This window comes from Microtus pennsylvanicus, chromosome 4 (assembly GCF_037038515.1).
Source record: "Microtus pennsylvanicus isolate mMicPen1 chromosome 4, mMicPen1.hap1, whole genome shotgun sequence".
Lineage (NCBI taxonomy): Eukaryota > Metazoa > Chordata > Mammalia > Rodentia > Cricetidae > Microtus > Microtus pennsylvanicus.
The window spans coordinates 105,527,734-105,543,469 of record NC_134582.1 but is presented as its reverse complement, the minus strand read 5'-3'; the positions used below and the strand labels follow the sequence as shown (position 1 = coordinate 105,543,469).

The 15,736-nt window shown below is 42.1% G+C and overlaps 1 protein-coding gene across 1 annotated transcript in view; it reads left to right on the top strand.

Annotated features, from left to right (window-relative positions):
* Positions 1–479: 479 nt before the first annotated feature.
* Slc17a1 (solute carrier family 17 member 1) overlaps positions 480–15,736 on the top strand; it is a 23,596-nt gene continuing 8,339 nt past the window's right edge. The window contains exons 1-10 of the mRNA XM_075970997.1: positions 480–507; positions 3,893–4,065; positions 5,112–5,345; positions 5,425–5,512; positions 6,159–6,245; positions 7,084–7,202; positions 7,304–7,465; positions 8,696–8,828; positions 8,920–9,067; positions 12,549–12,639. Of these exons, the coding sequence (XP_075827112.1) occupies positions 480–507; positions 3,893–4,065; positions 5,112–5,345; positions 5,425–5,512; positions 6,159–6,245; positions 7,084–7,202; positions 7,304–7,465; positions 8,696–8,828; positions 8,920–9,067; positions 12,549–12,639 (1,263 nt within the window). The remainder of the gene's footprint in view (positions 508–3,892; positions 4,066–5,111; positions 5,346–5,424; positions 5,513–6,158; positions 6,246–7,083; positions 7,203–7,303; positions 7,466–8,695; positions 8,829–8,919; positions 9,068–12,548; positions 12,640–15,736) is intronic.

The following is a 15,736-nucleotide window of genomic DNA, read 5'->3' as shown; positions in this document are numbered from 1 at the left end:
CAAAAAATGAAGCAAAACCAAAAAACAGCAGAAAATGAGTTATGTTTGTATTTAGTCCTTCTCTAAATTCAGCTTTACTTGCACTGTGGTCTTTTCCTGCCCGCTGACCTTCTGACAGTCTGTCTGCCTTGCAGGGCAAGCCTACTGGCAGCAAATGTCCTCAGTTTTTGTTTCTATAATAAAGTTTTTATTTTTTCATTGAATTAAGAAAAACTAAATTGACAGGGTTGCTAGTTAACAGATTTTCAATAAATTTTAAATGAACAGAAAAACACCCATGAAAGTGGAATATTAACTAAGCTCTTCCGTGGGGGTGAAAGGGCACTGGTGTGACAGGGTTAGTCATCCCTTGACCCTGGCTTTCAGTCAGAGAGGATTCCCGAGGGCTTGGTCAGTTGCTTCCTTTCATATGCTAACCAGTGTGCTTTGAATCCACAGTGCATGGAGACCAAACCCACGAACAAGAAGATAAGCATCAAATGGAGAACCAGTGTCTTGCCAAGAAAGGTAGTGTTGTCCTGTGGTCCAGGGTCCACCTTCTTAACACAGCATTACTGATGGCCAGTGAGAGACCTGGTCTATGGAAGCATGAATTCGGAAATATTCAGAAAAGGCAACAAAGTTTTCATATGATTCTTAATGCTCTTCTGACATCCCATAACTATGATGCAACTAACAGTGCTTAAATATTTGTATATCATCCACAAGTCCTATATTAAAGGGTAAAAACAAAGTAAGAGAAAGAAAATAAATTTGATTGATGCATGCATGTATAGACACAAATATATACTTAACAAAATAGGGAATAATAATATCATGATAATCGTCATTGTTTTTCCTGGGACTCATCACATGCCATAGTTAGTATTTATATATATGGCAGATGTCATGGCTGATGTTGATAACTACCATTCCCTACAGCCTTTGCCTTCATAAAGCACCTCAATGGACTGTGGTTCTTTACCTAGTGTGGCATCTGCAGCTTGAGTCCCGAAGGCCTGGGCCATTTGTAGTTCTGCTTGCACAGGGTTGTGGATGAGTCTCACTGACCTTAAACCCTAGTCTGGAAAACACTAGGAGAGACTCTAGAAGACCGTGCCTGTTTGCCATATTCTTCCTAGTCAAGTTACAGAATAGAAACCATATTTCCCTATGGGAAGATCAGATTTATCACCCATGAACACTTTAACTCCATTCATAGCTCATCACCTCAGAGGCTGAGGACCCCAAAGTCCCCCGGGGGAGAAGCTCTGTCTTCTAGCCCAATGGAGTCCTTGCTTTGTCACCAGTGTCTGAATTTCTCCCCCTGGAAACAATAGGTAGAGGCCAGCAGAGCAGTAGCTCCTGAAAATAGGAAGTGAAATGTTTGCTGCCACATCCCTAGGGGTTATGGTTTCTATCTCTCCCCTGTGGTTCCTGGATTCATAAACTTTAACTATGAGAAAACCGCGCCATGTGTTGGATGCTGATTCAAGCATACACAGCCTCTAGCAGAATATTGTTCCAGTCCGGCAGAGTACTGCCACCAAGTTAATGCTGTAACTGTGTCCTCATAAAGGCCATTCAACCACAAGCGAGGTAAGACCAATAAATCTATGAACACAGGCCCTCTGCTGCACATCTCTGGATGTGAAGTGAGCTCCTGTTGTACAGAACACCATGACGGGGAATAGGACATTTTTCAAATTCAGATGAAGTTATTTCTAGAAAAACATTGCATAGAGGAAGGATAAATTCATATCCAGAATAACTGTCTCCCTAGTAAATATAAAACACTGACCTATCCATGCAGGAAATTATCTAATATAATCTATCTGCTATCAGCTTAATAAATGGTCACCCACAGGAACTGCCTTATGGTGGGTTCAATGTTGGTCTCTGTTGCTGGCAGATTGAGCAACCTCCATAGATATGTGGGGTTTGGTGAATGCTGTGCCCATGCATAACTGTCAATCTTCTAACCCGGTGTTATAAATTAGTTCGCAGGGATCTTGATAATTTTTCTCTTTTGCAAGGTATCGCAGGGGTCGATTTAACATTAATCAACATGACATTATGACATTATGTTGATTGGCCTGCATGACAGGTAGCATTCACTATGGACTTACTGGGAAAAAAAATACTCATCTGACTAGACACCCAGATTCCAACCCTTTCTGGATACATTCTCACAACAAACCCAGAAGTATGTTACCACTTTTCTAGTAGTTTCTCAATATGGTGAAGTTGACAATCACAATACATATATCGGATTATCATACTCTATCCCATTTTATTTTATAACTAGGATAAAAATTCATCTTTTAAAACACAGTGTTCAGATGGATTTCAAACCCATTGTGGGTTTGACTTTTTTTCCCTTCTAGAATTTTAATGTTTGTAGTTTTGCACATGCCCATCCCATTATTGTATGTTGAGAGTAGTAAGAACTTATATTTGCCTCTTCAGCAAGTCCACAGATAAATATTGTACCCTAGTTGCATTGCTTCTATAAGGGTCATCGGGGACTAATTTAGATGGTGAGATTTTGCAATTTGAAGTCATGACTTTTTGATGAGGTTCAAGGTAACAACATTACAATAAAATGGGAGTTGGGGATGCTGAAGATGGTTGGCTATGTTTTGCATGTGTGCTGAACATAAATGTTTAGAAGTCAGATGGTGGGCCACAGTAGGCAGAATTCTAAGATCACCCCTAGGACATCCTAACCCTGATACATGCAAATTCCCAGTTAATCAGGGAAATTATCAAGGGAAAGTGATTGAATCACACAAGCCTTTAAATCTATGTTTAGAGGACACAGATGGAGCAGTCAGACAGATGTAAGATGGATTCAGCATGGTGGGGCTTCTTACTGCTGGTTTTGGATATAGGAGAGGTCATGCTGATTATTTTTGACTCTTAGGGAAATCCATAACAATAGATTCCTATGGTAGACAGCTTTGGTGACTAGTTCTTTAGCCTGGGGTGATGGATCAGCCAAGAAAGCATTTGCAACACTAGTACAGTGATCTGACTTCAAATCCCCAGCACCCATATAAAAAGCTAGGTGTGGTGATATGTGTCTGTCATCCTGGTAGGAGGGAGACAGATACAGGAGGATTCCTGTGGTTTGATAGCCAGACAGTCTAGCCTAACCAGAGTGATCCAGAGTTTCATGAGAGATGCTTCCTCAAAAACTAAGGTAGATAAGGTGGAAAACAATAGAGGAAGACACGCAGCATTGACCTCTGGACTCCATAAATGTGCAACCACTTTCCCCAATATGAGCATGTATACCGACATGCAGCATGCATGTGCGCGCGCGCACACACACACACACACACACACACACACACACACACACACACGCATCACTTAGTCCTAGGTGCACATGTATTTCTACAATTCCTGATTTCCTCCACTGATGAGCGTGCTTGGTTTTATACCAATACTACATTCTTTCCTATAGCTTGATACTTTCTCAGTAAATTTATTCTCTTCAGAAAAAAAATTCACAATGTAAAAATGTGAGTTTCTCAACCAGAGTAGTCATATCAATTTGAAGATCAAGGCAGTTTCTTTGAGATAAAATACGACTGATAATATTAAGGGGTCCTACCTCCAAAGAAAACCCAAGGTATTTGTCCATGGTTTCTTTAAAATAGACACTCACCAAAGAAAGCATTTGCAAACTGGATTAACATTCTGGGACATTCTAACTGGAATGATGTCTTAAGGTAATAGGGATTATTATATAAGTCCCACATCTTTCTTTTATATGGCAATTTCTAGAAGGATGTTTTTACAGTAAAATTTTAACTTACTCTCTAGGATATCAAAGTTCCAAATGCCTGCATTTTTTTTTTCTTGAACTGTGTTACAAATTGAGATGTTCTTTTCTACTTCCCAGTTCCAGGGTTCTGCTCCTTTCGCTATGGATTGGCTGTTGTTTTGCACTTCTGCAACATTGTCATCATGGCTCAGAGAGTGTGCCTGAACCTCACCATGGTAGCCATGGTGAACAGAACAGAGCCATCCCATTTACCCAATGGATCTGCAGTGGAGAGACTGGATGATGGAAAGGTATATTGGAAGTATGAAGTATAAGTTTAAAACTTTATCTTGGTAGCTAGTTTATGCAGAGGAGGTATATTATTGACAAGATAATGATAAAAATAACCATAAAATAAAGCTCAAGTTTTAACTATGAGTAAGAATAGGCATAGTCTGTGATTAAAGAATAGCTCAAAGGCTGGAGAGATGGTTCAGCTGTTAAGAGCACTGACTGTTGTTCCAGGGGTCCTGAGTTCAATTCCCAGCACAAACTTAACAGCTCATGGCAGTCTATAACTGTAATCCTATGGGATCTGATGCCCTCCTCTGGTGTGCAGACATACATGCAGATAAAACACCTAAATACATAAACAAACCTTTAAATAAGTAAAAAGAATAATTCGACATTTTGGAAGGGTTTGTTGTATGATTTCAGGTTAAGGGGTAACAAAATCCAAGAGTTAGAACTTCTTTAGAGTAAGAACTTTGGGAAAGAAATGGGGGCAAAAAGAAATGTACCTTACCAAGGGAAATGAAAGATATGGTTAACTCTAACTGGAACTTGGCAGGGATCGAGAGTCAACTAGGAGACACACCTCATGCCTGTGAGGGGGTTTCTAGAGTGTGTTAACCGAGGTGGGGAAACTCACACTAAGTGTAGATGACAGCATTCAGTGGACTGGCCTTTCGGTATGGGTAAAAAGAGAAAACAGGCTGGGCTTCGACATTCATCTCTTTCTCTTCCTAACTGCGGGTGCAATGTAATCGGTTGTTTCGCGGCTTCTGCCAGCATCTCCAGTATCCAAAAGAATTTGAACTCTTTCTGGTCCTAGCATTTCAGATAAGAGACACTTAATCTATATTTGAAAATATCAATGATAAAATATAAATACATATGCAAAATAACATGATAAGATAACAAAGTTGTTTTGAGATAAAAGTAAACTTTAGGAAGAGGAAGGACTACTTTAAAAGACTGAGCAGGATGGCCACACTCCTGAAACCCATAAACACCAGATTTTATCTCCAATGCAGAGTCCTCAGACATGTTTCCTCTTTATTTTTTTTCCTTTTAGAACCCCGTGTATTCCTGGAGTCTTGATATTCAAGGGCTTATCCTCAGTTCTGTCTTCTTTGGTATGGTCGTGGTTCAGATTCCTGTTGGGTACCTATCTGGACTATATCCAATGAAGAGAATACTTGGGTTCTCAATGCTCCTCAGCTCTGTGCTCTCCATGCTTATCCCACCAGCGGCCCAAGCTGGAGCAGCTTTGGTCATTGTGTGTCGAGTACTCCAGGGAGTAGCCCAGGTATTAAGACATGATTCAAACAGACATAGAGCTCGGATTCGGAGTATTAGAGTTCAAAACCCTCATCTTTTCATTTCAGGGGATAGTGTCAACAGGCCAACATGAAATATGGGTCAAATGGGCACCTCCCTTGGAACGAGGCCGGCTTACCTCCATGACTTTATCAGGTAAGTACTTAAGCCAAGCATGGTTAAGTTCCATTTCATCTCCTTGGGTCATGGTCTTTCCGAGAGCCATTTAAAAACTTGTGCTTTGAGTTGCTAGGGGCTTTAGAAACATCCCTGCAATATTCTTGCTTTGATTAGGAGAGAGAAGATGCCTCAGTGGATAAAGTGCTTCCCACACGAGTATGAGGACCCTGGCACCCATGTAAAGTAGCAGACATGAGATCACGCATTTATCACCCCAGCACAGTTGGCGCAGAGACAGATGTAGGCCAAAAGCTCACTGGCCAGCCAGCCCTGCTGAAACAGTGAGTTCTAAGTTCATTGAAAGACCTTGAAAGAACTTGTTTCAATACAGAGAGTAGGAAAAGAAAACCCTGGACTTCAACCTCTGGCATCCAAATGAATGTACATGGACACACACACACACACACACACACACACACACACTGTTTCAGAATGAAAAAGCAGTGTCCTTACCTCAAACAACAGAAAAAGAGAGAAGAGAAAAGACGGTCTCCGTTCCTCCTGAGCACTGGAAACAAGCTTCTTCCATGAAGATTGTTCATTATAACATAGAGGTTTATTGGCTGGATTTTCAGGTGCCTTTGTTAAGTTAACAGGGATGTCTTCTGTGCCCTTTGGTTAGGATTTGTAATGGGACCATTTATTGTCCTTCTTGTGAGTGGATTCATCTGTGATCTTCTGGGTTGGCCCATGGTTTTCTACATTTTCGGTGAGTTTCTTTTTATAAAATCTCAGTAAGGCATCAAAGTTTAAGAATAAACATAAAAATCTACATCTGTTATAACTTAACAATTTAATGGGCAGGGAGAACAGGTAGATCTCCTCTAGGGATCTGATTTTCATCTCCTTAACCAGGCGGTCCCTCTTGGTGACAGGGATCCACTCCTTGTCTTCAGCTTTACCTCCATGAGCCCCGCAGCCCCTAAGACCACTGCCTGGCCCCTAATACTGGGCCCCCAGGTCCTCTGGGCCCTCCCACTGCACTGGCATCATCCACCATTTGGTATTTCCAGAAAAAGAAGACACCTTCCCAGGCTTTCTATTCGCCAAATTCAAAAGGAAAGTACAGGGGCAGAAGGCCTGTTGATATTTACTCAAGCCATCTATGGCTAAGTCGGTGTCAGAAGGTTACAGAAAGTGCCTAATTCCCATAGTATGCCAAAGGCTGAGTCAGAATAGGGAAACGCATCTACCCTTGCAGCAGTGAGTGTGTGACTGTCTAGCTCTGTGCAAGCTCAGAATGGCTCCCTCTTGAGGTAGGCAGCCATTACCAACCTGAAAATATAAAGGCCCAACATTAGGGAACCCTAAGGGAGTAGACGGACTCATTGGATCAGGCCAGAACAAAGGGTTCACCCACCGACAGGAGCATAGCAGTAACATGCACACCACAGCAAGGGCCAGCTGTGGTTACAAAGACCATCAAAGTCTGAGCCTCCCAGGGTTTCAGAGAAAGAGCCCACCTAGATTCTCAGGCTGATGCTCTGAAATGTGCTTGATCCAAAACTCCAGCTAGAATGTCCTTATAACATGTGATTCTCTGATAGGTATTTTTGGCTGTATCCTGAGTCTTTGCTGGTTCCTTCTGTTCTATGATGACCCCAAGGACCACCCGTATATGAGCAGCAGGGAGAAGGCCTACATCACATCCTCTCTTCCCCAGCAGGTAGAACACTGACCTCCTTTGGGGCAGCTTCTACATTCTGCTCCAAACAAAACACATTCCAGATGATCCTCATTTTGAATGATTCTTGATTTCTTTCCCAGGTCAGCTCACGCAGACAATCTCTGCCAATCAAAGCTATGCTTAGGTCTCTTCCGCTCTGGGCTATTATCATCAATACCTTTGCTTTCATATGGTCCAACAGCCTCCTGGTTACGTACACTCCAACATTTATCAACACTGTGCTTCATGTTAACATTAGAGAGGTAAGTGTACCACCTGTTCTCATCTTTAACTCATAAGGGACTCCTCCCCCCTTATCTCTCTGTGCCTTATGACCATAGACTCAGTCTCTGCTGCCTCCTACACTAGCTAGTGGACTTTACCTAGAGATGCGTGGTTTTCTACATGTGAACTCTGTCCAGACAAAGGGTGTTGGTATAAACACAGTGCCTGAAATTCTTCCATCAACACACGTGCAGCCACTTTTCCACACAGACCCCCAGGGTCCCCAATATATGTCTTAGCCTGTTACTTGAGACTTGTTACAAGCTAGTATTGTGGTGAATGCCTGCCTATTATTTAAGTGCTTACGGACCTGAAGCAGGAAGATTGCTCTAACTTTGAGCCTAACCTGAGCCACAGTGTGAGACTTTTTTTTAATCTCAAAAAAAAAAAAAAAGGAAAAAGCTTGACAGTACCATTTTCTTCAGGAAATGGAGTCCTAATGTAAATATTACTCTGCCTCTGTGTCCAGCTCTTGTTAACCCATTGTCTTGGGATAGAACCACAATTCCTGGGCTCTAGGTGTTACTCTTAAAGGATTCCCAATTGCTTATCTGACATTGGATGCCAATGGAACTTCCTATCATTTGATATCAAGGTAACCCAGAAAGACTCCCTTAGAAACGGAGTCTGGGATCCCAACTTTGGAACGTTGTGTAATGTACTTATTGCCTCTGGGTAGTGGCCAGCATAGTGCTGTGGTCCTATAAGCTCTCACTGATTCAACTTAAAGAAACCATGGAGTCATTCCTAGAGTTAACCCTGGCCAGTTAGAGCAAACACGCAATTGTCTGTCATCAATTATCATCTCTATCCCCTATTATTTCCCTCAGGGCTGACACTTCCTGTTCTCAGTAGTCTTCTCTTGCAGTTTTCCAGGTCCCATGATACTAAAAACAAAAATTTATAAAGGATGGTGACAATTCTTACTAATCTCAAAACTATGTTTCGCTTTCCTTGGACCTTGTGTTCCCAGACACAGTTCTGGTACTGGATAGCTTCCTGGATCAAAGCACACATTTAATTCATGCATTAATTAGATGGGACTGGGGATTGAACCCAGCACCTTTGGCATGGCAGACAAGAACTCAACCACCAAGTCACATCTCCAAGTCTAAAGTACACATTAGTTACTGAAATCCTGTGAACGCACTGGCTGCAGGGCACTGCGTCTCCACCGTGTGCACTCAGGATTCATGTTTCCTCCTCAGAATGGGCTGCTGTCCAGTCTCTCCTATCTGCTTGCTTACATCTGTGGCATCGTAGCAGGTCAGCTGGCAGACTTCCTCCTGTCCCGGAAGATTTTCAGCGTAGCTAACGTGCGGAAACTCTTCTCTACGCTAGGTAAGGAAGAGCCAGGAGAGACGAGCACGTGGGGAATCCTTCAGCCCTGTGTTCAGAAGCACCTAACTGTACGGTTTGGATCGTTCTGCAGGGATTCTCTCTCCTGTGATCTTCATCATGTGCCTGCTCTATTTGAGCTCCAGCTTCTACAGCACCATCATCTTCCTGACACTCGCCAACTCGACACTCAGCTTTTCCTTCTGTGGACAGCACATCAATGCCTTGGATATTGCTCCCAGGTGGGGCTCTCTTAAAATTTACTTACTTTTGCATTAATAAATAAAATGACATGCATTTCTTATGTACAGGACAATGTTTTGAAATGGACGCATTGTCGGATGATTAAATGAAGTAACATATATATGTTTCTTATTTTTGTAATGAAAGTACTTAAAATCTCTCATAGTAGCTGTTTTCAATGTTAATGGTTCAATGTTAATAGCAGGCACTGTGCTGTTTGATGGGTCTCTTGAACTTATTCATTCTCATTGAAATTTCGCATCTTTCAGCCAGTGTCTTCCTAAATGTCTCGCTTTAGCCCTAGACTCTGATAACACCCTTTCTGTCCTCTGCGTCAACGAATTCAACTTTTTATATTCTACATGTACATGATATCATGCGTGTGACCTGCTTATTTCACTCAGCATTATATCCTCCAAGTTCATGCACATTGTTAAACAAAGACAGGCTTTCCTTCTTCTAAAGGCAATAGCATCTGTTATGCAGACCATACAGTCTTTATCCATTTAGTGCTGGTGGACACTGGTATTTTTTGTGTCTTACCTGAGTGGATGATGTGGCCATAAACAAGTCATTGCAGATGCCTGAAGCACTGACTCAGTGTCTGTCTAATACGTGTCTAGCAGCCGGAGCGCTGGGACATATGGTGAGGTGCCTTCATTCTGTTTCCTACAGTGGCTGCTGCACCAGCTCAGGTTTCTGCCTCTCGCCAACCCCTCTCTTATCCTTTTCATCACAGCCATCCTAATATGGAAGGCAACATCTCACTATGTTCTGAATCTGCATTTCTCTGATGATTGGTGATGTTGAAAATTTTCCATATGTATTTGTTGACCATTTAGGCCTTTTGTGAAAAGTTTCTATCTGGGTTCTTTAGTCATGTTTCTCTAGGTGGATGGTGAGCTGCACTTCTGATGTATTTCTGACACCAACCCCTAGCAAATGTGCGCTTTCCATTTCCCCATTGCGTAGGTTGTTTCTTCACCCCACTGACTGTTTCCCTGACTGCAGAAAGTTTGTAGTTTGAAGTCATTCCATTCTTCTTCTCCTTTTGCTTTTGTTGCTTGAGATTTTTTTTTTGGTCATATAAATAAAAATGCTGTCCAAACTGAAGTCCTGGAGGTTCCCACAGTGTGTCTTTCTCATGGATTTATAGTTCCAAGTCTTCAGTTACTTTTGAGTCAATATACTATATATTGTCTGAAAGAAAGGCACAATTTTGTTCTCTTCTGTAAGTAGATATAATTGGTTCCAATATTATTTATTGTCCTTTTTCCTTTCTTGTTGGCTGCCATACCTTTGAGGTCTATATTGAGGACAGGTGGTGTGAGACCTTTGTTCTTTGTCCTTGGAATACCTTTGTCCACCTTTGTGAAGCCATAGATATTTTAACCATTTCTTTTCTATTTCTGTGAAAAGCATCATTTGGATTTTCACAAGGCATGAATAGAGTGTTTAGATCATTTTAAGAAACAGACATTTTGCTAATTTTCATTCTTCTGATCCATAAACATGGCATGCCTTTAGTTCATCAATGTCCTATCGATTTAGAGTGCAGGTCAGTCCACTCCTTGGTTAAATTTATTCTTAATTACATTTTTGTCTAGTTCTTTTAAAATGGATTATTGTATTTTTTCTTAATTTGTTATTAAGTAATGATTTTAAAACACCATTCTTTTTGGTATGTTCATAGTACTCTCTATATACATTTTTATAACCCAGCAGTCAAGAGGCAGAAGAAGGAGAAGGACCAGACTGAGGCCACCTGGCTAAAGAGAGAGACAGTCTCTGACACACACACAGAGAAAACGAAATAATAAAGTAAAAGAGTCCGGAATAATTTAGTATAGGTAAAATGTGCACAGTAGTGCTTTGGCACACAGCGAATGCCATCTGGATTGTCTACTTCATTCTTGCTATTAGGTGCAAGTTCAGATGTTAATTCATGACAGCTTAGACTTATTTTACTGCCACTGAGATTTGTTTTCAAATATTTGATTTTTAAATTATGAGCACTGGTTTGGAATTTGTGTTAGTCAGTTTTCTGTTACTATAAAAAAATACTTGAAGTAAACCTATCTATAATGAGAAAGGGTTGATTTGAAGTCACAGTTCAGGAGACGTTAGTCCTTCATGGGGTAGCTCCATTGCTTTGGGTCAGGAGTGCATGTAAACCAAAACTTCTTCCCATCCGGGACATGAAAAGGGGATCAGGAACAGAATGGCTACATCTCCTTTGAGAGCATATCCTCCCAATAATCTCAGGGCCTTCCAAGATGTTCTACCTTTCTATCACCTCCTGTAGTACCAATCTAGCAACCAAGCCCATAGCAGCCAAGCCCCTAACAATGCTGGGTCCAAATGATGCACAATTAATAAAATCTCAGGGTCAGAATTTGGGGTTCAACCTGAAGTTCTGAAAAGCAAAACAGTCAGCCCCTGGCTCTTACCTCGACCTCAGTCTGAAATGATGATCCTGCCTCCTGGAATCTCAGAATGAGACTGTGTCTGAGAGCTGTCTCCTCCCATTTTATATTCCTCTCTAGGGCTGGGATTAAACTGTGCACCACTAGGATTAAAGTTGTGTGTTACCATAACCTGTGAAGGCAAAGTGAAGCAGTGTAGACCGAAGGACATAAACAAAAGATTCTGAAGACTTTGCTACTCATGAGCTGAGAGACCTTCTAATATAGATCCTCTAGTTTTGGCTGAAGGGCCAAGGCTCCCAGGCCTGAACCAAATTGCTCTTGACTAAGCACTGCCTCACTCTGTGGGACTGATAGTCTTGGCCTTTCTTGGATCTATGACTTTCTGTGGCTGCCTTGTTTTCTTGCTTCTTTTCTGCTAAGGCTGATATGAACCTCCAGGACTGGTCAATCATGGCTACCTGTAAACAGCCTTTTCACTTCCTCATCAGAGGACTGGCAGGGGTTAGGGGCTCTGGGTCTGTGTGATTAGACCGAGTAAACAGTCCTTCAGTCATCAGCCCCAGTCCAGTTCCTATGGGCCACCCCATCAGCCCCAGTCCAGTTCCTATGTGCCACCCCATCAGCCCCAGTCCAGTTCCTATGGGCCACCCCATCAGCCCCAGTCCAGTTCCTATGTGCCACCCCATCAGCCCCAGTCCAGTTCCTATGGGCCACCCCATCAGCTCCAATCCAGTGCCTGCAGGCCACCCCATCACCTTCTGAATGTCCTTGCTGTACTTGGAGGTCTCAAACACTGCTGAGTTGCACTCTAAACACTGATCATTTTCATAATATCATAGATTCCTTACTGCTAAAGGTAACCCTTTCTGACAGTCTAGAACAGTGAGAACTTGCTATCATGCGTGCCTGCTTTCCGCCATTTGAATGTAAGCAGTTGGGATGGGTGTTCATAGCATCAGCAGTTCCCCCTCCGAGCCTCACTGGATTGGGATGGCTTTGACTGAAGCATTTGTACCATTTTTCACCCTTGTTCTCTTTCGTTTTTGTACAGCTATTATGGATTTATTAAAGCAGTTTCAGCTCTAATTGGAATGATTGGAGGCCTAATTTCTTCAGCTGTAGCTGGGCTGATCCTTAATCAGGTAAATAGTATGCAGATAAGCTTAGCTATATTTTTTGGTTTTGGTTTTGCTATTAATTATATAAAGAAAGTCTCTCTCTCTCTCTCTCTCTCTCTCTCTCTCTCTCTCTCTCTCCCTGTCTCTCTCTCTCTCTCTCTCTCTCTCTCTCTCTCTCTCTCTCTCTCTCTCTCTCCCTCTCTCTCTCTCTCTCTCTCACACACACACACACACACACCTTGGAGAAGACCACAACAGCAGGTGATCTTCTGAGTCTACACTCCTGCAGACAATATATTCTTTCTCGCTGTGTGTCAGCTGGTCCATACTGGGACCTCTTCAGCTGTTTGAAAGGAAATGGGTCTCTGGTTTTATCAGAGAACAGTAGCTGTTGAAAGAGGATTTGGCTGAGCGAGGTTGGTGGAAGCACCAAAAGGAGCTTTGTCAGGAAGGAAGTTAAAGACAGGAAGACACGGGGCTGAAGGTTGGAGGACGCTGTAGCTTCTCCTGAGGCACTGCATCTGTAGTTGTCCCAGAATTCCTTAAAATCCTCTTGGTGGACACAGTTGAAAGACTCCGTCAATTTAAAGCTACTTTAAAAAAAATACGTGTTCAGGCTGGTGAGATGGCTTAGGGGTACAGCACTTACTGTAAAAGCCTAACAACCGTCAAAACCCAGAACCCACATAAAGGTGGGAAGAGAGAAGCAACTCACGAACATGTCCTCTGACCTCCACTTCCATGCCGGAGCACATGCATGTTCTCTCGCACACACAGCCTGTGACACACACAGAAAACACCAGTGTGAAAAGCCATGCTTCCTCTTGATTAAAGCAAATAAAAGAACATTTTAGAGATTCAGAAAATTTGAGTTCAAGGAGGCAAATGACCACAGGGCCACTGGCTGCTGTGGATCAACGGACACACATTTACCCAAAAAAGCAAAGCCTGGATGGGCTTGTGTAGCGAGAAAGGGCTGCATCCTCATCTGCGTGCACACTACTCAAGGTCACGCTCCCTGCCACAGCAAAAGCTGTGAGCAGAGGCAGGAATTGCATCTCTTCGTAGTACTATCCGGAATGTTTGATTCAGTGAGTTGAGAAGGTGGTGGGTTAATATCATAGGAAAAGCTGTAGCCAGCTGGCTTAAAGGGAAGCCGTTAATCATTCTAGAGGTCTCTCTTGCCCTGCTGGTCAGATGATCAGGACATTTTGGAGACTTATGATGGCTGTGTATTGTGCATTGCACTTTCCCCTCGTTCTCCAGGAGCCTGAGACCAGTTCCTTCCTGAAATGCTGAGTCCAACTAGTGTCTGACTATATCAACCCTTGTTCCTCCTCCCGAGCTGGAACATTAACCCAGAAAAGCCAGCTGCTAGTACTGTGTGTGGTCTAAGCTATTGATAACATGCATGTGCGGATGCCTGTCTATCTACAGGAGGACTAAAGCACCTTCTCCAGTATAGAATACAAAAGGGTCTAAACCCACCCCTTGTCAATTTCGTTAGCTCCTCAACTGGTTTGTTTGGAGGGCAATCTCCTAGGTGGATTAGTTGTGTTGGAAATTTCTCCCACCCGCCACACAGCAAGGGGCAGGGTGAGGAGGTCAGCATATATTGTGGCCACATTTCCCATCAAAGAGCTTCCCAAAATCCTGCTGTGCATGCTTATGGTATCATAAAGGCAGAAGCCACAGACAGCACCACAGAAACTCCCTGGGAGGAACGCTGGCCTCACTAAAGAGGGGAAACTCAAGGCAACTAGGATTAGTTCTCTTTCTGAGCCTTAAGAGCCAGCCACACCCTGCTTTTCTGCTGCGTCTCTTGAATACCATGAAGTGATTTCCAATTATTGTCAGCTGAACAAACTTCTCTACTAACTTTCGGAAGGCACGAGGAAATGTGGTTTTAGAACTTTGCAATGCTGTCTCTACCCAGGAAGGAATCTTGTCTGCCTTCTCCTCGGTGTGAGGGAAGAGAAACACCGACTTAAACCCCACAGCAAACAGCATCTGGGTGCACTGTGGAATGGTTTGCCTTTGACACTGTGAGCACGGAAAGGATGCAATGATCTTATTAGCTTTGTGTTGTATTCTAGCGAAAATATGGAAAGTGAACAGGGAAAGAGGAAGAGTTAAGTAGGTGACATTCAAAGATAACCAGAAGACTACAGCTAAAGTATGACAATTAACAGTTTGGCATGGTTGCTGATAGAGTACAAATATATAAATTATATAAACCAATGTCCATATGAAGTATTTTCTAAATATCTGAATAAATAGCACAGAGATAATTTTAGTATATAATTTATAGCCCTAAAATAAAATGTCTAAGAATATATTTAATAAATAATTTACATTTCTGTGGAGAAATCAGATGATAGTTTTTACAGAATTAAAAAATTCTCATAAATGGCTAGATACACTATTTCTTGTATTAAAAGACTTGATTAGCTCTCATCTCATGCATTAGTAAAAGATTTTTATTTTCTTTTTGAGAGTTTTGCCATCCAGCCCTTACATAAAAAGCTGTAAAATGATTTTGAGTTCTGTTATAAGATCTGTTGGTTAAATACAATCCCAAATAAAAGTTTAAACTGTTTTTGTGGGAAATGATAATGTTTTTATTCAACTAATATGTGTCCATTTCTCTTAATTGTGTCAGAGCCCTGCCATGGGAAATGTGAAATCATATGATCATAGCAAAATAATAATTACTGTACATAGAATGGCTAAAAATAATAGCGGTAGTGCATAGAAATGGTTAAATCAGCCAGCTGCATTTGAAAACACACTTTCCCTACATGCCTATCCATACGTGACTATCTGATACAACACACCGTTGTCTGCATAAGGTGTCTCGAAAGAGACAGGAAGTTTCAAAATAATAAATCATGCCAAAAAGATGCATTATTTACAAGAAACTGGTATGTTGCCTGGCGGTGGTGGAGCATCCCTTTGCTCCCACTACTCAGAAGGTAGAGGCAGGTGGATCTCTGAGTCTGAGACCAGTCTGGTTAACAGAGTGAGATCCAGGTCAGTCAGGGCTACACAGAGAAAGCTTGTCTCAAAAAAACGAAATAAATAAATAAATCCCCCCCCATTAAAAAAAAAGAAACTGTCA